This window comes from Carex rostrata, chromosome 12, assembly GCF_964058835.1.
Source record: "Carex rostrata chromosome 12, lpCarRost1.2, whole genome shotgun sequence".
Lineage (NCBI taxonomy): Eukaryota > Viridiplantae > Streptophyta > Magnoliopsida > Poales > Cyperaceae > Carex > Carex rostrata.
Window position 1 is genome coordinate 6,764,169 of NC_135929.1, and position 22,544 is coordinate 6,786,712.

At 34.0% G+C, this 22,544-nt stretch overlaps 1 protein-coding gene and 1 pseudogene across 3 annotated transcripts; one reads left to right on the forward strand and one right to left on the reverse strand.

Moving 5' to 3' along the window:
• Positions 1 to 2,421: 2,421 nt before the first annotated feature.
• On the forward strand, positions 2,422 to 13,709 carry LOC144562787 (ABC transporter G family member 36-like). 2 transcript variants are annotated; one of them, XM_078312074.1, is made up of 23 exons: positions 2,422 to 3,090; positions 5,228 to 5,348; positions 5,471 to 5,559; positions 5,832 to 5,916; positions 6,011 to 6,170; positions 6,283 to 6,359; positions 6,505 to 6,558; positions 6,673 to 6,763; positions 6,867 to 7,168; positions 7,555 to 7,836; positions 7,932 to 8,248; positions 8,582 to 8,742; positions 8,852 to 8,955; positions 9,247 to 9,397; positions 9,609 to 9,865; positions 10,261 to 10,593; positions 10,837 to 11,127; positions 11,233 to 11,316; positions 11,418 to 11,551; positions 11,680 to 11,907; positions 12,223 to 12,394; positions 12,637 to 12,891; positions 13,197 to 13,709. In XM_078312074.1, the coding sequence occupies exons 1-23, from the start codon at positions 2,765 to 2,767 to the stop codon at positions 13,452 to 13,454; spliced, it is 4,332 nt and encodes a 1,443-aa protein (XP_078168200.1). In that variant the 5' UTR covers positions 2,422 to 2,764; the 3' UTR covers positions 13,455 to 13,709. The 2 variants fall into 2 exon arrangements, with proteins under 2 accessions (XP_078168200.1, XP_078168201.1); XM_078312075.1 differs by lacking the exon at positions 2,422 to 3,090 and adding an exon at positions 4,907 to 5,129.
• Positions 13,710 to 15,196: 1,487 nt separating this feature from the next.
• On the reverse strand, positions 15,197 to 17,104 carry LOC144563564 (protein FAR1-RELATED SEQUENCE 5 pseudogene; annotated as a pseudogene). The gene is made up of 2 exons (XR_013514382.1): positions 16,862 to 17,104; positions 15,197 to 16,595 (listed from the first exon to the last, which is right to left on the reverse strand). The product of XR_013514382.1 is annotated as a protein FAR1-RELATED SEQUENCE 5 pseudogene (transcript).
• Between the last annotated feature and the right edge of the window lie 5,440 nt (positions 17,105 to 22,544).

Here is a 22,544-nt window from a genome sequence, read left to right on the forward strand (position 1 = left end):
TAATAAATAGTAAAAAAATTCAGAAAAAATGTAAAATTTGGTCTCCAAGCACATATTAATATGGAGAACAAGATGAATGGTTTGGATCGGTCATTTGGATTTTGAATTTTAGATTTATGGTTCAATGCACAAACCCCTCCATGCATTGCAATGCACCATAGCCCATCTATATATATATATATATATATATATATATAGAGAGAGAGAGAGAGAGAGAGAGAGATGAGCTACGGTGAGTTGCGAAGTAAAACACGTTTCTACTTCACGCCGTATTTTTATTTTGAAAATCCAAATGACCGATCCGAACTCTTAGATGTTTAATCCATATTGAAATGTGCTTGGAGACCAAATTTTACATTTTTTGGATTTTTTTTACTATTTATTAAGCATTTTTGAAAATTGCTGTTTTGCTGTGAACAGTAAAAAACAGTAAAATTTTCTGGACCATCAGATCAGCGACTTTCAAAATTGCTTAATAAATAGTAAAAAATTCCAAAAAATGTAAAATTTGGTCTCCAAGCACATTTCAATATGGAGAATAAGATGAACGGTTCGGATCGACGTTTTGAACTTTAAAATCGTAAAATATGAGCATGAAGTAAAATAGTCGCTTTACTTCGCAACTCACCGTAGCCCATCTCTCTCTCTCTATATATATATAATTTTATTTATAAAAATTATCTCATACGAAACTAGGTATGATAATGAAAAAATATTGTTACCCTTATCCGTACTCGATGAGCTAATGGAAAAAAAAAATCTTACTCTTATTCGTGTTTTCAGATATAATACGAATCAAATAAACAGATAAAATGGTGCCATTCACACCTCTAAGGGCATATTTAATGTAAAGAAAGTCTATAATTAACAAAAAAAAAAAAAAAGTGGGGCCTACAGGAAAGCTCGACTCATCCGATCCTGAACAAGCTGAAATTGATAACGTGATTTTCGTTCTAAATCAACAAGGATTGGATGAACAGGCCATTTGAAAATGATGCATGATTTATGATTTCTGTTTTCCTAGGACTCTATTTTATACATATTTTTTTTTTCCAATTATTTTGGTAATGACACGTCATGCTATGCTAGTCAATTATTTTTCTTATTTTATTTAACGCTATATTGGTCATAAGTCATAACTGTCAGGCGAGTGTTCATATTCAACGGAAAATTTCTTCTAGAAGGTCAAGTGAGCATGTTCGCATTTCTTAATCAGACTTGCTTTGGCTCTAACAAATTCTCTCGCATCACCTAAAAATAACCATAAAAAAGAGATCAACGATTAACGATAAAAATGAGCTAACATCAAGAGTGAGACTATATATGTTACTTTGCAATGGGCATATTATATTACTATGAATTTATAATTTTGTTTTTAAAGTTCAAACAATTAATTTATTAACATAGTTTTAATATAAAAATATATTAGGAGATCAATTTTACATTTTCTTAATTATTTAATAGAAAGAAAATGATTACTTTTGAATGGTCAAAAATAAATTTCAGAAGTAATAATTTCTATCTTTTTAAAAAATAGTAACTTACAAAAAAAGGTCTCCAAGTGCATTTCATATGTAGTAAGAGCAAAGCCGACTTTCAAATTACAAGAGTTAAACACGTATTGGAGAATCAATCATATGAAATTTTCATGCTAAGTTTGAAGTCGAAAGACGAGAGGTGGATTAAAGTTATCAGATCGGATAGTGGCAAGTAGAGCAGAGAATGATGCGAGGTTGTGGTTGAGGTTTTGCAAAAAAGAGAAACATCTTATCTCACAACTTATAATAAATTTGGAAGTAGATCAAAACAGAGTAAATACGGTGTAATATAATATGTGTAATAAGTTAGAATATGTGGTTGTAATTAAATCTATTAATATACCTTTAATAGTTACTATCGAATTTTCAAAATGAACATAATCAATTCAATCAATGTAAATCCCATTTATAATACAAAGATCGAGTGGTTCAATATAATTTTCTTTTTCTTGTATCTTCTGCATTATAATCCTCCGGGATTTGAATCAATATACAATGATGTAACAGAAAGAAGAAATATATGCATTCAATTAATTTAATGAACGCGATAAGAGTAAGAGCTTTGAATGCAATTACACATGTGCAAGAATAAAACAAAATTAAGTAACAAAATGTTGACCACTAAATTGAAATAAAACGAATTTATTCTAAAAGAATGGCTTACGAAGCTTCCATTCCCTTTCTCCATTTGTCTAATTCCAGAATCTCTCTAACCACTTCTATTCAATAACAATTTATGTGGCGAGTCATTTTCAGTAGAGCAGAGTATCAGTACATAGACTGATACACCACCGAGACCACAGAGGATCAGAAATATCACGCAACAATTTGCCTTGGAGAGACAGTAAGGCATTAATTGGCCACATCTCAAGCGTCGCACATTACGACTTCAAATCGTTCAACTCAGACCCCTGCTCAAAGTCTTCATATAATTTCCATTCAAAGAATCCATGACAACACCATTAATTTAACCACCTGATTATCTCTTTCTTTACCAGTTTCACCTTATATATATATATACTCCAACCTAACAACTCCAAGTACACCCACCTACGCAGAACCCTGCTCCTTGCATAATTTCTCTCCTCTCTCAGAGAAAGATACAAAGAGAGAAAAACATAGTCAAGAAAAAAAAATTAAAGCTAGCCAAATTAAAGCATATATTTATATGCAATACAACATTAATTAGATAGTTAATTTGTTAATTTGTTAATTTGTTAATTAGTATGGATCCCTCAGCAGAGGGATTGGCGAAGATAGCAAGCCTGAGGCGAGACGGTTCAATATGGAGGCGGAGCGGGCAGGACGTGTTCTCACGGTCTTCGAGGGAGGAGGACGACGAGGAGGCGTTGCGTTGGGCGGCGCTGGAGAAGCTGCCGACGTACAACCGAGTGAGGAAAGCGATACTGACATCGCCTTCAGGAGGCCTAAAGGAGGTCGACGTGGAGAACTTGGACATAAACGAGAAGAAAGCGTTGCTCGAGCGCCTTGTCAGGGTTGCCGAGGAGGACAACGAGCGCTTCCTGCTCAAACTCAGGGAACGCATTGATAGGTACGCGTAATTCTATTCTCCTGTGTAATTCGTTTTCTCTGTTTTGTTTTCCATTGTTCTGTATTGCGCAGTTTGCCTAATTATAGAAGTATCTAGAAAAATAAAATAAAATAGAAATACAAGTATAGTTTCGGAATTTGTTGAGCACAATAAATAATATTTTTTTTCCATTGTTTTGTACTAGCTACGTACCATGCATGAGACATTAATAAATGTATAAAATGTATGAAAATAAAATAAAATTCTTGTAGAGACTTTAGTCGACAATATATAACCTTATTATATAATATAAAATTTATTTAATAATAAAGTTAGATTTAACTTTATATACTTCTTTAGACAATAGTTAGAAATATTTAAATATATATATTAAACATACGTTGTATACTCTCTCATCTGAGATTACACACACAAGTATATATAGGGGCGGAATTAGAAAATTAAAATAAAGAAGTTAAATGTATAAATATTATGTAATTTTATTTTACAAGGAAAGTTAGTAGTAATAATTTAAAAAAAATAAAAGTTTTAAATTGACATAAATAAAAAATTTCAATTGATAGAGTGACTTAACCACCTTTCACTGTAACTTGAATGTTACTATTATTTTTGTCAAATATTAATCATGTGTAAGAATTTATACTCATAGGGTCGCTTTTTGACAAAAAAAAGAAATTAAGAAATTTGTGGACGATGTAACACGCGTGCATTACTGGATAAGTCTATCTGTGACTTATGATTATTGTATTAATTAGCACACCTCATATATTATATTTACTATCATATTTATTACTTTGGTTTCTACTATTCATCATATCACTTATGAATTGACCTTTGATTTAGCCTTAAATTTTTTCTATCTTGTGATAGCAACCATACATAAATTAATCACGCAATGTTGATGTTTCACCCAATGTTTGACACCATATGATCTGTCTCAATTTTTTTGTATGAAAAAAATAATCTAGCATGTGATTCCTAGTCCAACACGTTGTTTCTCCTCTTTTTTTTAAGTAAAATCAAATTCATCCCGAAATTTTTATTTATACTATATTAAAAAAATAAAATAAAATCATGTTTTATGAAGATTTCCAAAAATACCAGGGCTGCCAATTCAATCTGCCTCATTCTTGAAGGGCTGCAGATTGAATTAATTGGAGTCCTCAAAAAACTTAAAAATGTACTGTAATATACTGATATTTAAGTGTTTGGAGGCCCTGGTGTTTTTGAAATTTACTAATTTCAGTGATGCTTTTTTTTTTTTTTTTTTGAAATGATATTAATAAAAATTTCGGAAATTCATCACTTCGGAGTTCGGAAGTCGGAAAACATATAATATCTTTCCGATAATGTAAAAAGCAATAAAATATTGAGTATAATGTACAAAAAGAATATCATGTGTGCATGTGTATTCATTTACGTTACTAAAAGGATTATTAAAAGGCACACGTTCAGAACATGATTCCCTCAAAAAATAAGAATCTATTCTGTCGAGTTTTCCCCAACATTTTTATTTTTATTTTGATGAAGGTTTAAGTCTTTTTAAAATTTGATTAAAATAAATAAAATGAATTTGTATACAAAATCATAATTTTTTTTGTCAAAAAATCTATAATTTATTTTAAAAAATAAATTGATAATTATCCCTGGAAGCAAAATAAATTCTTTTCAACTAATAGTACTAGATCCCACCAACTTTATTCGGCCTAGTAAGGCCCAAAAATCAGAGCCCATCTTAATTTAGCTCTCTCCTGTAGCCCAAAAATCCCGTAGCTCTCTCCTGTGCTCTGTACACTGACACACTGTACACTAAACGCCAATACGCCAATAGGTGGAGATGGGGAAGAAGAAGAAAAGAAGAAGAACAAAGCGCGGCGATGGCCTGAAGGCACATCTTGGTCGCTCTCTTCGTTCAGCACTAATTTCTTTTGTATTTCACTTTCATCGCCATCTCAGAATGTGTTGTATCAATGAATGTCCTAGTGGTGATGTTGTCACTGTATACAACAAAGTTGGGATCATGTTTCAAATTCATTATGGTAATTTGAAGATTTGTGGTTGTTAATAATATTGCTTTAGTAGTAATTTGGTTATATATGTTATGCTTTCCTATTGATTTTCTTCTTTCTATTTGAAGGGTTGGAATAGATATTCCCACAATAGAAGTGAGATATGAGAAATTGAGCATAGTTGCTGAGGCTCATGTTGGCAACAGAGGGTTGCCAACTATCCTCAATTCTTATACAAATGTACTCGAGGTACTCCACAGGAACAATATTTGCAATATTACTAGAAAAAAAAAAATAAGATCAAATATATTTTATCCTTTAGGATTTTCTAATTTTATTGACTAATGGTTATGTAACATTTTGTTGTATAGTCCTTGGCAAATTTACTGCACATTCTGCCGAGCAGGAAAACAAAGATGCCAGTCTTGCATGATGTTAGTGGTATAATCAAACCACGCAGGTAAACTCTAAATTTCCATATAGTATATTGTTTGTACAATCTAAATTTTTTTTTTTACACATGGTAAGATCAAATTGAAATAGAAATGCATTACTTAGGTAGATGACAGTACCATGTTTGTTCTTATCGGTTATGTTGCCATACTGTTTTCAAACAATTCAGTATGCTGTATTAGACTGGCTTGAGGCTCCATCAGGCCAATGCATGTCACAAATTTGTACAATAGGGTCTTAACATTCAGTATATTAAATTAACAATGTATTTATTTTCAGGATGACATTGCTGTTAGGCCCCCCTGGATCCGGCAAGACCACTTTGCTGTTGGCCTTGGCAGGAAAGCTAGACTCAGAACTAAAGGTTGACACACTTAGCTATATATATATTCATTTTAAATTACGTTGCCATTCCAAATGCTAAATCTAATTCAAGAATTGAAAACGGAAATGAACAGGTTGTAGGGAGAGTGACATACAATGGGCATGATATGAATGAGTTTGTACCTGAAAGAACAGCTGCTTACATCAGCCAACATGATAATCACATAGGAGAAATGACTGTCAGAGAGACTCTTGCCTTCTCTGCTCGGTGCCAAGGAGTTGGTACCAGATATGGTACAATCATTTAACTTTTTTATTCTTGTGTACTGTACAAATACTTTTAACTCTGTATCTTCAATAACAAATTGCTGATCCCTGCTTAATATTTTTACTGTTCAATTTTTAGATATGCTAACTGAGTTATCAAGAAGGGAGAAGGTAGCTAATATCAAGCCTGACCCTGATGTGGATATGTATATGAAGGTTGTATTTGATTTAGCCTCTGTACCATTAATCTGTTTCAAATCATATATTAATTTAATAATAACATATAATTGTCTGTACGAAGTAAAGGAGTTGATTAAAAATGTATTACTAATTTGTTAATGTTTTTCTTACTTGAATTCAGGCATCTGCAATGAGAGGCCAAGAAGCTAATGTAGTCACAGATTATATTATCAAGGTAATTTTAATTTAAGCTATGGGTCTTCTTGTTCTATTCCTTCAAATTGTTAGCCAATGACTAGCTGATCGGTCTGCTATTATATTATTTAACCATTTTCATGTTCAATTGCAGATATTAGGATTGGAAATTTGTGCGGACACCATGGTGGGAAATGATATGATTAGAGGTATTTCTGGCGGTCAACGGAAACGTGTCACAACAGGTATAGTTAGAAAATGCCATAAAAGCCATGTGCATTTCATATCTAAATTGAAATCTTTTGCTGAGACAACCAATAATGAAACATGAACTTGCTTTTTCTTTAGGTGAAATGCTAGTGGGTCCTGCTAAAGCTTTATTCATGGATGAAATATCGACTGGGCTTGACAGCTCAACCACATACCAGATAGTGAACTCCATCAGGCAATCAATCCACATCCTCCATGGAACAGCTGTAATTTCACTTCTCCAGCCAGCACCAGAGACTTACGATTTATTTGATGATATTATCCTCATCTCTGATGGCCAAATTGTTTACCATGGTGCGCGTGAAAATGTGCTTGAATTCTTTGAGTCCATGGGTTTTAAGTGCCCTGACAGGAAAGGTGTTGCCGACTTCTTGCAAGAGGTAGAGAACACATACACTTGCTTTGATTGATTTAAAAAAGGCCTGTTTGTATTCAACACAGAAATTCTTGATTCAATCTATGCATCAGCTTCCAATAGGTAGAAAATCACTTGATTTAAAATTCTAGACCATTCAAAAGTAGTGATTTTCTACCTATCTAAAAAAATAGTACAAAAATTCTAGAAAAATGTAAAATTTGATCTACAAGTACATTTTTATATGGAGATCTTGTTGAACGGTTCAGATCGACTATTTGCACTGTGGAAAAGAAAAATATTTATCCATAGTACGGACTAATCTATGCTATGCATAGTATCATAGCCTCACTCTAACTTATTATTCAGTGCAAAATAATGACATTGATTCTGTTTTGATCAAAAATTAAGGTGACATCAAGGAAGGACCAAGAACAATATTGGGTGCGGAGGGATGAGCCATACCGGTATGTGCCAGTGAAGAAGTTCGCAGATGCTTTCAAGTCCTTCCATGTGGGCCAGGCTATGTTGAACGAGCTTGCTGTCCCTTTCGACAAGAGCAAAAGCCATCCAGCAGCTTTAACTACCTCAACATATGGTGTCAGCACTATGGAACTATTAAAGGCCCAAATTGACAGGGAAATTTTGCTAATGAAAAGAAACTCATTTTTCTACATCTTCAAGGCTGTTCAGGTTAGGATTGTAATATCTCGCATTACATGCATGTGAAATGCATTCATATCCAGGAAATTCATCCTGATAATTTTTCTTGTTCTTTTTTCTTTCAGCTGACTATAATAGCTTTCATCATGATGACGCTGTTCTTGCGCACCAGAATGCATCATAATAACACAAGTGATGGAAACGTTTTCTTGGGTGCAATTTTCTTTGGAATAGTGCAGCTTTTGTTCAATGGTTTTGCCGAGCTGGCCATGACAATTGCTAAGCTTCCGGTTTTCTTCAAGCAACGTGACCTTCTCTTCTTCCCTGCGTGGACTTACACCTTGCCCGGGTGGATCCTCAAGATCCCAATCACATTAGGTGAAGTGGGAATTTGGGTTTTCACCTCTTATTATGTTGTTGGGTATGACCCAGATGTTGGAAGGTAATGAAATGTTTTTAGAGCTTATGCATGACAATTGAAATATTTTCTGGTACCCTCCTGAATTCTTGAACTGGACCTCATGATTACAATTGTTAAGATCTGAAATAACCAGAATCAAGTGTCAGAAATGTAGCAAAAATAGAGCTACAAAAATATCTTGGATGGAATTAATTACAATTTATATCTCAATGGTGTTATCTGAAATTTTGGTCAGTGTGTTGGTACTGTCATTCTGAGATTAGCAGAAACATAAATTAATCAAAGGTTCAAAAGATCTTAACCAACATGTTACTACATTTTTTTATAAGTTGTTATCTATTATCTTAATTATAGGCTGTTTAAGCAATACTTAGCTTACATCGCTGTCAACCAAATGGCTGGTGCTCTTTTTCGATTTATGGGTGGGCTTGCAAGAAACATGGTCATTGCAAACACCTTCGGTTCATTTGCACTACTAATTTTCATGGTTTTGGGTGGATTTCTTCTTACAAGAGGTACAATGACATATTCTTAAAATCTTATTGTTAGTACGACCCAATAGCTCACATCAGCACTACAGTGTTAAGTGTATATATAAACAATTTTGTTCACTTCCTTCCACAGTAAATATAAAAAGTTGGTGGATATGGGGCTACTGGATCTCTCCATTGATGTATGCTCAAAATGCATTGTCAGTAAACGAGTTTTTGGGTCACAAGTGGGATAAGGTAAAACCTGAAATTATCCTTACTGAAATATCTTTAATTTTATAATTTGGCTGGTTTTTAGGTGCTCACCCTCACTGTAATTGTCCGGATGTAATGCTCTTAATTTTCCATTAAGTCCAACTTTGCAAATAGCCCACTCTATGCAGAGGAAGGTTTTAATTTAGCTGCATGTTGTTTTAAATTTTGCAAGTAGCCCACTGAATTACATCCTTGAAGTTGTGCAACCAAAGTATCCCGGCCCAACAACAAAATAATGAAATATGTTAACATCTCTTTGTTTTGGTATTCCAGGTTGTTAATGGAACAAGACTTGGGACCACCATTTTAAACAGCCGTGGAATCTTTGCTGAAGCAAAGTGGTACTGGATTGGTATTGGCGGCTTGATTGGGTTCATACTTCTCTTCAATTTGTTCTACACCTTGTGCCTCACCTTCCTTAAGCGTGAGTATTATATCTCCAAATGACACATTTATATATCACATGCAAATTTTCTTTCTGTACACATGCATTATTGCCTCTCCAACTGACTTTATGCCAACACAAAATCAACACAAAGAAGCAGAGAGGGAGAGAGAGGCAATATGGAATTATAGATGAAATTATTTGATTTTTGTTGAACCTTAGTTAAGCATAGATATTTTGTTGGATACAGCATTTGGCCAGGCCCAGCCTACTGTATCTGAAGAGACGTTACAAGAAAAGCATACAAATCTGACTGGTGAGATATTAGAAGGATCATCTAGAGGAAAGAGATCGTCATCCCGGCATGGCAGTTCAATAAGAAACAATAGCACTATGGCAAAATCAGCACGTGAGATCATTGGATCAGACAAGAAAGGCATGGTCCTTCCATTTACACCACTCTCCCTCACTTTCGACGATGTCAGATACTCTGTTGATATGCCAGCGGTACATATGCATCTATATTTTTTTAAGTTTTGTATAAGCAAACTTTTGAATTTGCTGAAGCCTTTTCAATGAATTTACTTGCCAAACTTTCCAATCTTCAAAATATTCAATTTTCAAATTGTGTCATTTTATGCATGAAATTATCTTTTAGTATAAGGGTTAGTTGAACAAAGTTTAAGATATATAGATATATCTTATCTGGATTTATTACTGATATGGAAATATAGTATTTTACTATTTTATACTAAATTTGTGTGCAAAATTAGATGTTTTAAAGCTGTAAAAAATTTACAAATTTTTGTTCTTAATCGAACCTTGAAAATTAAATATCAGAATTCACTTTTGATTCTGAATCTTAATTATTTTTTTTTTTCAACTTTACATAAAAATAACAGGAAATGAAAACACAAGGTGTTACTGAAGACCGATTGGTCCTCCTGAAGGGTATAAGTGGGTCCTTCAGACCAGGAGTTTTGACAGCACTGATGGGTGTCAGTGGGGCTGGCAAAACAACACTCATGGATGTGTTGGCCGGGAGGAAGACAGGAGGATATATCGAAGGATCTATCGGCATATCGGGCTACCCAAAGAAACAAGAAACTTTTGCCCGCATTTCAGGGTATTGTGAGCAGTTTGATATTCACTCCCCTCAATTGACTGTCTATGAATCTCTTGTATTCTCAGCATGGCTTCGTCTGTCTCCTGATGTTGATTCTGAGAAAAGAAAGGTAGATAACTATCTATACCAATATGGTGTCTTTTTGTGATTAGTTGTAGCTTTGTTAAATGAAACATCTTGTGATTTGGATTTAACAAAAAAAAAAATAGTAATAATGGAAGAGAGCTTGAAATGAGAATATTTTGCTGAATTTAAAATGAAATAATTTTATGGTCACTATAGCATTCTTTATTAATGGCACTGTCGTGATAAAAAAATCTAGAGTTTCTTACATTTTCTCCCTTCAATGTAGATGTTCATTGAAGAAGTGATGGAGCTTGTTGAGCTCAAACCCCTGAGAGACTCACTTGTGGGACTACCTGGTGTAAATGGTTTATCAACTGAGCAAAGGAAGAGGCTAACTATTGCAGTTGAGCTCGTTGCAAACCCTTCTATCATTTTCATGGATGAGCCAACATCTGGGCTTGATGCTCGTGCTGCAGCCATTGTTATGAGAACAGTTAGAAATACTGTCAACACAGGAAGGACTGTTGTATGCACAATTCACCAACCTAGCATTGATATCTTTGAAGCTTTTGATGAGGTACTTAATTGCTTTTATATTTGTTGCTAATTATTTGTTCTAAGTTTAAATTTACGATGTTATGGGGCTGACGATGATTAAATACTTATATATGATCCTTCACAGCTTTTCCTGTTAAAGAGAGGAGGAGAAGAAATCTATGTAGGTCCTTTGGGACGCAATTCTTCAGAATTAGTCGAGTATTTTGAGGTAATATTAAACTCATAACACAAATGAGTGCTATTTAATCTCTTGCATATACAAATTCCTAATATGTAATCTTTATATCTTATGTGTACTTTTTTGTTAAGGCTGTTCCTGGTGCACCAAAGATAAAAGATGGCTACAATCCTGCCACATGGATGCTGGAGGTAACTACAATGGCACAAGAAGAGGCCCTTGGTGTTGACTTCGCTCAATTGTACAAGAACTCCGAACTATACAGGTGATTGACTTGTTTCCCCAAACAAATGAATGATCCTTCTTTTAATATTATATATTTTATACTCTTGAAAAAAAGGGAGTATAACAAAAGTACTCTTATAAAAGTATAATTTGATTGGTCAATTTCAGGAGAAACAAGGCTTTGATCAAGGATCTAAGTGTCCCACCGCCTGGTTCGAGTGACCTTCATTTCCCAACTCAGTACTCACAACCTTTTAAGGCACAGTGCATGGCTTGTTTATGGAAGCAGCACTTGTCGTACTGGAGGAACCCTCCTTATACTGCTATGCGCTTCTTCTTCACTCTTATTGTGGCTCTGTTGTTGGGGAGTATATTCTGGCAACTTGGCTCTAAAAGGCAAGTGAACTTTTCTCATTTTATAAATTAAATGCTGGTGATATAAATTCAACTGAACAGGCACAAAAGTAAAAAAGATTTTGTGCATCAGTGAAACTTAGTATCTGTATAGTTACAATACTCTGGCTCTTAGTAAACTTTGTTTTAATTGGAATTGCTATGTGCTCTGTACCACTGGCTTTTATCAAATAGTTGATGCACTCTAAACTGGGGACAAAGTGATACTGAAAGCGGATGCCATATTCTTTGTCAAAACTGCATTTAAGTTCCTGTTTGATTGCATTCTCTAATATTACGTATGTTTTATTTTGACAGATATAAACAACAAGATCTACTGAATTCCATGGGAGCTTTGTATGTTGCCACTATGTTACTCGGTGTGCAAAATTCGACATCAGTCATGCCTGTTGTGTCCATTGAACGAACTGTCTTTTACAGAGAGAGAGCTGCTGGAATGTACTCAGCTTTGCCATATGCATTTGGACAGGTATAGTGGATAAAACTTTTTTTTTTTTTTTCCATTTTTCATAATGATATGTCCAAGTCATCTATACTTAAGATGCAATTAATTTCCATCATCTATGATTTTTCTTTTTCATTAATGTCATATGCATGTAGTTGTTAGTCGTAAATGATTATTCCTTCTCAAACCCCATGCAAATGCACATCAGTTTTCCTTGCAGAAATTTAGACCATGACAATATAATATCTTTTTTCTATTTATTGTAGGTTTTCATTGAAATACCTTACATCTTTATCCAATCTGTGATATACTGTGTGATCGTGTATGCCATGATCGGCTTTGAATGGACAGCTGCAAAGTTCTTCTGGTACCTGTTCTTTGCTTACTTCACATTACTTTACTTCACCTTTTATGGCATGATGTCAGTTGGTTTGACACCGAACTATGATGTGGCTGCCATCGTCTCATCAGCCTTCTACGGCATATGGAATCTTTTCTCAGGCTTTCTTATCACCAAACCGGTATGTACCCACCAGTTTTTCTTCATCATTTCCGCTTCAACAGTATCAGTTTCAACTTTCAATCAGTACTCAAGTTTATCTCTGTTAAATCCTAAATGGCACCAGAAAGGTTTAAAAAGGATCTTCCTGATCCTTGGTTTAATGGTCAGGTATAAAGAGTACCAGCATTTTGGATTAACCTCACCCTTGTTATGATTATCATCTGTCAGAAAGTCACTGTGTATTGTTTTTCTAATTAATATTTATCTTCTTTTTCTATTTGTTAATTAATTCATTAATTCATTTGATTTTACTTCTATATACAGAGAATTGCTGGGTGGTGGATCTGGTACTACTGGATTTGTCCAGTTGCATGGACCTTATACGGATTGATAGTATCACAGTTTGGAGACATAGAGGATCCTATGGAGGATGGTACTCCTGTGAAGAAGTTTGTAGATGATTACTTTGGATTTAAGCATGACTTTTTGCCAGTGGTTGCCGTTGTTGTGGTTGGATTTCCTGTGCTCTTTGCATTTTGCTTTAGTTTTTCAATCCAGAAACTCAACTTCCAAAAGAGATAGAGAAATTACTGTTGGATGTTGCCGTGTTACAGATTTTGGCATTACCTATATAGTATAGTATACTCAATCACAATTTGTATATGTTCTTGCAACTAATGATGTTCAAGAACTCTTTCTTGATGGTGTGTAAATTGTAATGTTAGACTGAACAGTCTGGTATTTGCAACTGTTCTTTAGAGTTTATATTTGTATAAGAAGGTTGTGCATGTAAGAAAATTATATAGAAAAAGAAGCATTCCAAGGTCTTGATTTACATATTCCAAGGTAATGATTTCAATTAGGTTCACATAATGGCTAACACTTGCTTGTTTTATGTGTGAATTATATAAATTATATAGAGGTGAAATAATCAAATAAAGATTCCAAACTCTCAGAGAGGCAGAAAGATTAATCTCAGGAAAAATAGATTCCAAAATTTATTCTCTCAGATGGAATTGCGGAGGTTCATATTTGGAGCCTTGCTTTGTTATTTAAGCTTATCAATTATGAAATGAATCGCCTTTTACTATTCAAAGATATAACTGAGGGGATAAATTTGGTTAAAAGTAAATAAATTTAATTATTTGTTACGAATTAATTAATTAAGTTTAATTTTTATATATTTTTTAATTATTATTATTTTTATTTGTTCCAATTAAATTGATTCGTTATATTTTCATTCAAAATACTAATAAAATATAAAATAATATGAAGAAGCATTTTGTTAGTATTTTGAATGAGAAAAATAACAAAACTATTTAATTAGAACAAATAAAAATTCAATAACTATGTAAAAACAAATTAAATTTGAGAACATTTTAATGATATCCTACAAAATTTACCCATGAAATATATTCGCAATCTAGAAAAATGCTGTAAGCTCGTTAACGAATTCTTTTGCTGAGCAATTGTCGTCTGTCTCCTTTTACATCGTCTCCGTTTCGTCCAGTCTTTGCTTTTAGTTACTGGATCCTTCCTGCGCCTGAGACAAGTGAGCTTGGACGGGTCATGTATAGAAAAAATAAAGGGTTCAGGTTTGGTCCGAAGTTATTTGGACAGGATTCCTATCCAAAGCCTTCCTAGACCGCACGATCAGATCTGATTTAAATTGGTTGAATTAATGCTAACAGCGTTAGCTTTTCTCCCCGTTAAACCAAAAAAAAGAAGAAAATGACTCCTTCCCTTCTCTCTCTCTTCTAATTTGGAATCAAATCCCTAGCACAGCTCGAATGAAAGAACATGCCAATTTAATCTTTCTCTAAAGTTTTTTCTTGTGTCGTTAATTATTGATGCTTAACATATTTCTTCCAGCATAGAGTGAATTTAATTTTTTTATTTTGTCTACCAAATAATTTTTGTTCTGTGCAAATGTTTCTTCAACATCAATTTGTACTTACAAATTCTCATAACACCTTTTTATTTTTCACAAATTTCCATAACACTCTTTTGTTACTTTACTATTAAAATTTTAAAATGATTGTTAGATTTACTGGTAATTAGTACCAGTTTGTGTAACGGTAAAATTATGTATGGTCAAGCAGGACCTTTATGGAAGATAGTACAAAATGATGGATAGTTTTAATTAAAAAGTGAAATTCTTTTTAAATAATTTTTTTATATAAATATAATTGTTTGCCAAACTTTGTAATTTTTTACCAGTATACCGAGAGCCATACCAATTTTTACCAGAAGCTAAGGGTGTTCATTGGTTCGGTTCGGTTGAAACCGAATCGAACTTGGCAAACCAAAGTTATAATTCAGTTTTAAAAATAGAACCGAACCGAACCGAATTCTACTCTTGGAGTGCCTTGATTAGCATAAAAATCAGATATCAACTCAGCTTGGCGACGCTCTTCCAAAAGTCTTTCATAGTGATTAAAAAAATCTAGCAACCATTGTTTGGGGGTCCAAGAACCGTTTAATTACACTATTCATACTCTCACTTCTTTGTGTGCTCTTCATATCAGCACATAAAACTCGACGTCCATACACTAAAGCCCATTTAGTACGGTTTCCAAATAAATCTTTCAACCAGGTATTTTCATAAAAGTTGTACTTTTTAAGCATATTATTCCAAGCTCCTAAAAATTCTTTTTCATCCTCACAATCATAAACACAGTAACTAAAGTCTCTCTCAAAGGATTTTGAGCGATTAAATACGTGGCTCAGATGTTTGGCTGCATTCTGATACATATGCCAAACACACAACCGATGAGTTGTATTCGGCCATACAATTTCAATAGCTTTACTCTTGGCTGCATCCTTATATGTTAATATTACTTTAGGAGCTTTCCCTTCGACAGCGTGTGTAAAAGTATGAAATAACCATTCAAATGATTCCACCTTCTCATTGTATAATAATGCTCCAGCAAATACTACCGTTTGCTTGTGGTGATTAACGCCAAAAAAAGGAGCAAAGGGTCGACCATATCCATTTGTCTTATAAGTAGTATCAAAGCACACAACATCTCCAAAGCAATCATAATCTAACAATGACCTTCCATCAGCCCAGAAAATGTTTGTAATTTGATCATCTTCATCAAGTTGCACGGCATAATAAAATGCTGGGTCTTCCTTTACCCGCTTTTGAAGATATTGCATTAGCGCTCCAGCATCTCCAAGTGCTATATCATACATGCGCTTTGACCTTAAGTAGTTCTTGTAGTCGGTTGGTAAAAAGCAAAGATGTTTTCTACCACCAGCTTGCTTTGCCAAAAGATCATATGTTTGCTTTGGTTTCAATCCTGCCGAATCGGCTATCTTTGCATAGGCCTTTTCTGCCTCACTCATCTCTCTTTGTGACCTTAGAAGCTTTCTTTTTGATGGAGTGGTTGTACAATGGTTATGCTCGGTCTCAAGAGATTTCACAATATAAACATCCTTTTCAGAGAGATTTATTTTCATGTGTGCATTACAACATATCTAAGTGCTCTTTCTTTGGTTGTTCCTAATTGAACCTTTCTCTATAATAACCCTCTTTACTACAAGTAAAAGTTCTCATGGTAAGTACACCCGATGTATTCTTTCGAATAAGATTTCTTCGAACACTAAAACCAACATGATATGCATAGACATTGTAGAATTTGTAAGCTGCATCCTCACTTGGAAATTCCATACCAATCTTCGGTTCTTCAAACTCCAATTTTTGTGTTGATTCATTGTCTAAATAAGAGGTCAAAATTCAAGTATGAATAAATATGAATAACAATCAAAAATAAACTTTTCACCTCTAAGGTTATCATGGCCAATGTACCCGAACTTAATAAAGTTGATTTCAATAATTAATAATCAAAACTTAAATTAGTCCAATCATTTTCAGGTAAGAATTAACAATAATGCGATGCAAAACTGGTTTAGGCATTACTACAAGCACCTTATCTACATGATGAGAATCTTTTTCATAATTACTAAAAGTTGAAGAAATTCACCTTGTGAATGGAGAATTGTGATTTCATCTCCATTACTATGCTCAGAGGCAAGTGCCAAGTGTACTTGCTGAATGGTCGGGGCAAGTGTCAAGTTTGATAGTTGGTGGGTCGGAGCGAGAATTGTTGTTGGAGCTTGAGTAGATACTTCTTCCTCATTAGCAACATCAATAACATTTGTTTGTGGTTGATTTTTCTCTATTACAGGAGAAGAACTAAGTGCACAATCTTGACTGGAGATAGTACGCCAAGTTGTGTTCCAACATTTAACAAAGGTCGGGTTGAAAGGATGAGACTCCGATGAAAGGCTCCTGGTGGTAATGACTTAACAACACAAGGAAAAACTTTACAAAAAGATTAAATTGGCAACGAGAAGGGAGAGAAAAATGTTCTTTCATTGAAGCTGTGTTAGAGATTTGATTCCAAATTAGAAGAGAGAGAGAGGGGGAAGGAGTCATTTCAATTTGAATCAGATCTGATTGTGTGGCCTAGAAAGATTTTGGATAGAAATCCTGTCCAAATGACTTCGGACCAAACCTGAACCCAAATCCTAGTCGTTGAGTTAGCTATCTCAATCCAACAGGTCGAGTCTAACAGTCATTTTCCACAGTTCAGTTGGAACTTGGATATCTGCAATCGAGCCGCTCAGATTATCTCAGTTATTGTCTAATTCGGGACACGTGTCGAAGTCTCAGCAGCGGATGCAGTCCCATCACGTGAGTATGCAGAACAATTCATAACAGAACTAAAAAAAATCGGTCTGCCGGATTAATAAAAAAAATATATATATTAAAAAAATCAATTTCGGTACACATACTCAGTCCGCGCACCGATTGGGATCCGTGTGCGGACTAAGTCAGATGTTTTGTATTATAAAAATGAATGTCCGTAAAACTACAATGTCTCTAAAAAAACCGATTTTTTTATTTATATCCATAAAATAAAAGGAATTTAAAAAAATAACCAAACGGGTTATAAAATTCGAAAAGTATCCAAACCGGCTAACGGTTAACCGGACCCGAATCAAATTTCCGGTTAACAATTAACCGGATTCATTGAAATAATTCGGTTAACCATTAACCGGTTTGGGAATTTTGGTCCGGTTAATGGTTAACAGGTTCCTTGGTCTGGTTAGTGAGTAATCGAAAATGAGTTCGGTTATTAACAAACTGGAAAGTTTTTTTTTTTTTTATAAATTTCGAATTATTGAGTCATATGTTGAGTCCATCTCATCCGTCCATTTTGAGATGCAAAGCCGGGATTGAGGAGTCAAAGTGGGATTTGACTGGGTCCCACACACACAAGACCTTATGATTGGTCTCCAGCGTTGTCCCAGCCGTAAAACCCGCAAAACTTTAGCATTGAAAAATGAATATTTAAATCAACAATTAAAAAGAGTACCTACCCTCATTGAATAGTGTTCTCTTGCGTCATTTGTCGGCATATCCTTTTCATATAACGGGTCATTTTGATAATAAAAAAAGAAATGCAGTAACTTGGTACACTAACGAAGGGGATTCAAAGTAATATAGAAATTTGGGAGCCAATTACTGTCAGCACCTACATTCTCCAAATCCCCCAACCGGTTAATGGTTAACCGGATTATTTCAATGAATCCGGTTAATGGTTAACCGGAAATTTGATTCGGGTCCGGTTAACCGTTAGCTGGTTTGGATACTTTTCAATTTTTATAACCTGTTTGATAATTTTTTTAAATTCCTTTTATTTTATGGATATAAATAAAAAAATCGGCTAAAAAAATATATCTGTGCAGTTCAATTTTTTGTTTTGATCTATTTGTCAGAGAACACAAACATTTTATATTATAAAAATGATGTCCGTAAAACTATTGTTTAATAGAAAATAAAATAAAATAATATCGCGAAAGGGGATTATTTTGCTAGAAAATTGAAATATAGGAAAAAAAAGGATTGATTATCCTGTCTTCCGGACGGTACAAATTTTTTGTCCAGATTAATACCGTCCAACACTATAGCAATTCAAATTCTTAACCTCGCTAAGTAGGAAAAAAAAAATCTCAACGGGATGATCCCGTAAAGCACTATAGTAATTTTTTTTTTTGATGTTTGATTTCATATAAGAGAATGAAAAAAAAAAACAAAAAAAATGTTAGAGTGATGAACCGAATAGACCATCCCATCTATGCTTTTGTTTCCTTTAGTTAGATTGCTAATTGGAATCAAAATTAACGGGATGGGATGATAATCCTGTCTAGCTACAGTGTCTGAACGAGATAAACCATCCCATTTTTTTTTTCTATATTTCGATTTTTCAACAAAATATTTTCTATTAATAAAAAAACCCGGGACTAGCACAACAGTTGGCGACTGCAATGGAATGCAAGCAAGAAAAATTTCCCTTCTTATACCTGGGCTTACCTCTATCAAACAAGAAGTTGACCAAAACGTCATTTCAACCCCTAATCCAACAGTTCAATGATAGACTGTTGGGATGGACAACAAAGAACCTATCAATAGCAGGAAGGCTAACTCTCATCACTACCCACATATTTCATGTCTTGCTTTCTAATCCCAAAAGGAATAATCAAAGAGATCGATAAAATAAGAAGACACTTTTTATGGCATGGAGTTACTCAAGAGAGAAAAAAACTGAATCTAGCAAATTGGGAGTTAGTGTGTATGCCCAAAAAGTTAGAGGGATTAGGCATAACAGACTTAAAGGTATTCAATCAAGCCATGCTAGCAAAGTGGAGTTGGCAATGGATCACGTCAACACCCAGACTCTAAAAAACAATCATAATGGCAACAAGTGGAGAACAACATGTGAATCCCAGCTCACTACTCTTCTTACACACTATCAAGCACGTACAACAGTTCATGATCATATCAACCAAAAGAGAGCCGGCAAATGGACAGGAAACAATTTTCTGGCAAGAAAATTGGAGAGTTGGAGTGCTACAGTACCAATTTCCGACATTGCATTCCTATGCCATCAATGGGCATAGTACGCTGGCACAAATGATGCACACTGTGGACATAACTGAAAAACTCAGAGAAGACTTGTTAGAAGATGCGCAAGAGGAATTACAGAAGCTCACCTACATACTGGCATCAAACCCGATAACACTCACAAATGGATCTGATAGCGCAATTTGGACATGGAAAGCATGTGGTCAATTCACAGTCAGGTCAGTGTATTATGCACTAAAAAATTCACCTAGAATACAAAACAACAGACACATAATATGGAAGTTACTTGTACCGCCAAAAATGCAAGTATTCACATGGTTACTCTCGCTCAATAGATTGCTTACAGTGGACAACCTCATGAAAAGGGGATGGCAATTAGCAAATAGATGTGTCATGTGTAGGTCCAATGCAGAGACAGCAAAGCACTTGTTCATCACATGCGAAATAGCAAGAGAAGTATACACACAAATAAATAGGGTCCTCAATTTTAATATACCAAGGCAGATGTCATTCAAGTAATGATGCAGAAAACCCACACAGAGATGTAAGGAAGTAACAATCATAGCTCAATTTGTGATATGGAGGGAAAGATGCACGAGAATATTCAGAGGAACATGCAAACCGGTACCACAACTGGTACAGGAGATCCAAGAACAGTGCAGTATAACCATGACGCGAGAGTAGCAGCAAAGCATCAATTACTGGCAAGAATAATACCAACTGGTACAAGTACCGGTACTGAGACACAATTGGGAATAATTTTGCTCTTTTGTTATTTTGACTTCTTTTGTACCCCTGGCTTTTTCACTCTTAAGCACAGGACCTTATTTATGTTTTATTTATTAGGATAGTTTATTTACTGTTGACAAATTAATTTTTTTTTTTTCTGTTACAAACCTTATGTAACTTGTTTTTATCAATGATTAATGAAAATGAGAGCGTGACCCTAGTTTCTTCATCAAAAAAAAAAAAAAAAAAAAAAAGGGACTAAGGGTGCCTATATATGTGTACAAGCTTGAAACAACCGGCCTCAAGCCATTATTTATGGTTACAACATACAATTTATAGTTAGTCTTTAATTAAAAAAAAAAAAATTAAATTTACACTTAATTTTTAATACGAAAATATACTTGATAATCACCTCTATAACTTATTTTCTAAACACTTGTCATAAACTTTTCATGCACCACGAAATACACACTCATTTATTATGTACATTTATAAACAAGTATCTGCACATACTTGCATATTTTAATTAAGACATATCCATTGACAACTATCAATAACCATCTTGATTTTATTTCTAGAACCCCTAACATACACATTTGAGCATTTCTCAATGCGCAGATAAATATCATTTCGATTCACACTTAATTATTGTCTCAATACAAGCTTTTTTTAAAAAATAAATTAAATGCTAATTGTTTCAGACGTGGGGAATTATAAGCTAGAAATTCTGCAAAGGGTTGGCAGATAGCTTAGGGGTGAAAGTGGTATGGATAATATCCGATTCGCATTCGAAAATTTAGATGTAGATATCCGATATCCGAACATCTGTCTGAATAAAGATACTAATATAATGTTACATTTTAATTATCCGTATCTGAATAATAGATATATACCATATGTTTTAAGATGAGGGATCCACCTACAACATTTGAAAGTTACAACATCTTACCACAACTTAGTTTTGCGATTTATAAAGTCTAAATAGTCAATTCAAACCATTCAACATGTAATCTTTATTAAAATGTGCTTGAAGATCAAATTTTACATTTTTATGAATTTTTTTTTACTATTTATTAAGTATTTTACAAAACTGTTACTTTTAGATAATTCTGAACCACTGAAAAATAACAGTTTTATAAAATACTCAATAAATACTAAAAATATTAAAAAAAAATGTAAAATTTTATACTCAAACACATGTTAGTACAGATTACATGTTGAGCTGTTTGGATCGACTATTTGGACTTTAAAAATTGCAAAATTAAGTTGTGGTAAGATGTTGTAAGTGGATCCCTCGAATTTATGTTATTGACCATTATAATTAGATAAATATTATGAACTTTAATATTTTTTATATTATTTTAATAGAGAAAATTTCCAGTGTACCCATCCAAACTTTAAAAATAGCCAATATCTCCATAAATATATCATAATAGCCAATATCCCCGTATAAACTCAACTTTATTTCTTTTATCCCTTTTATTTATTTTATTTTTTATTTAATCATTTTAAAAATAAAATTGATAAATTTACCCTCCTCTCTTATCTCTCTCTCCTTCACTATACACGACAGCATATTAAGTTTGATTGATTTGGCTCTTCAAAAAAAAAATTTTTGATTGATTTACAATGAATACTGGAGAGTTATTATGTCATCCTTCCACATCAACCTCATTGATCTTTCCAGAGGCTGACACCAGTATTCCACGCCTAACACGGTTGTATGTCGGTAGTTTTTCCAATGCTGCCCACCGTAAAGCCTCCTCGTCATCCTCCTCCCGTGACGACCTCGAGAACACGTCACCCGTTTGTGGCCATATTGAGCTGGTTTGACTCAAGCTGCCAATCTTCGATAACCCCTCCCCGGATGTAGGATTCATTGCACTCTATCTCTAGCTTCCACTTTGAAGCTTTGAGTGCGTATATATATATAATATATGTACTATTGGGAGGGATGATCAATTTGTGTGCGTATATTAATTTGACCTTAATATAGTGATGACAGT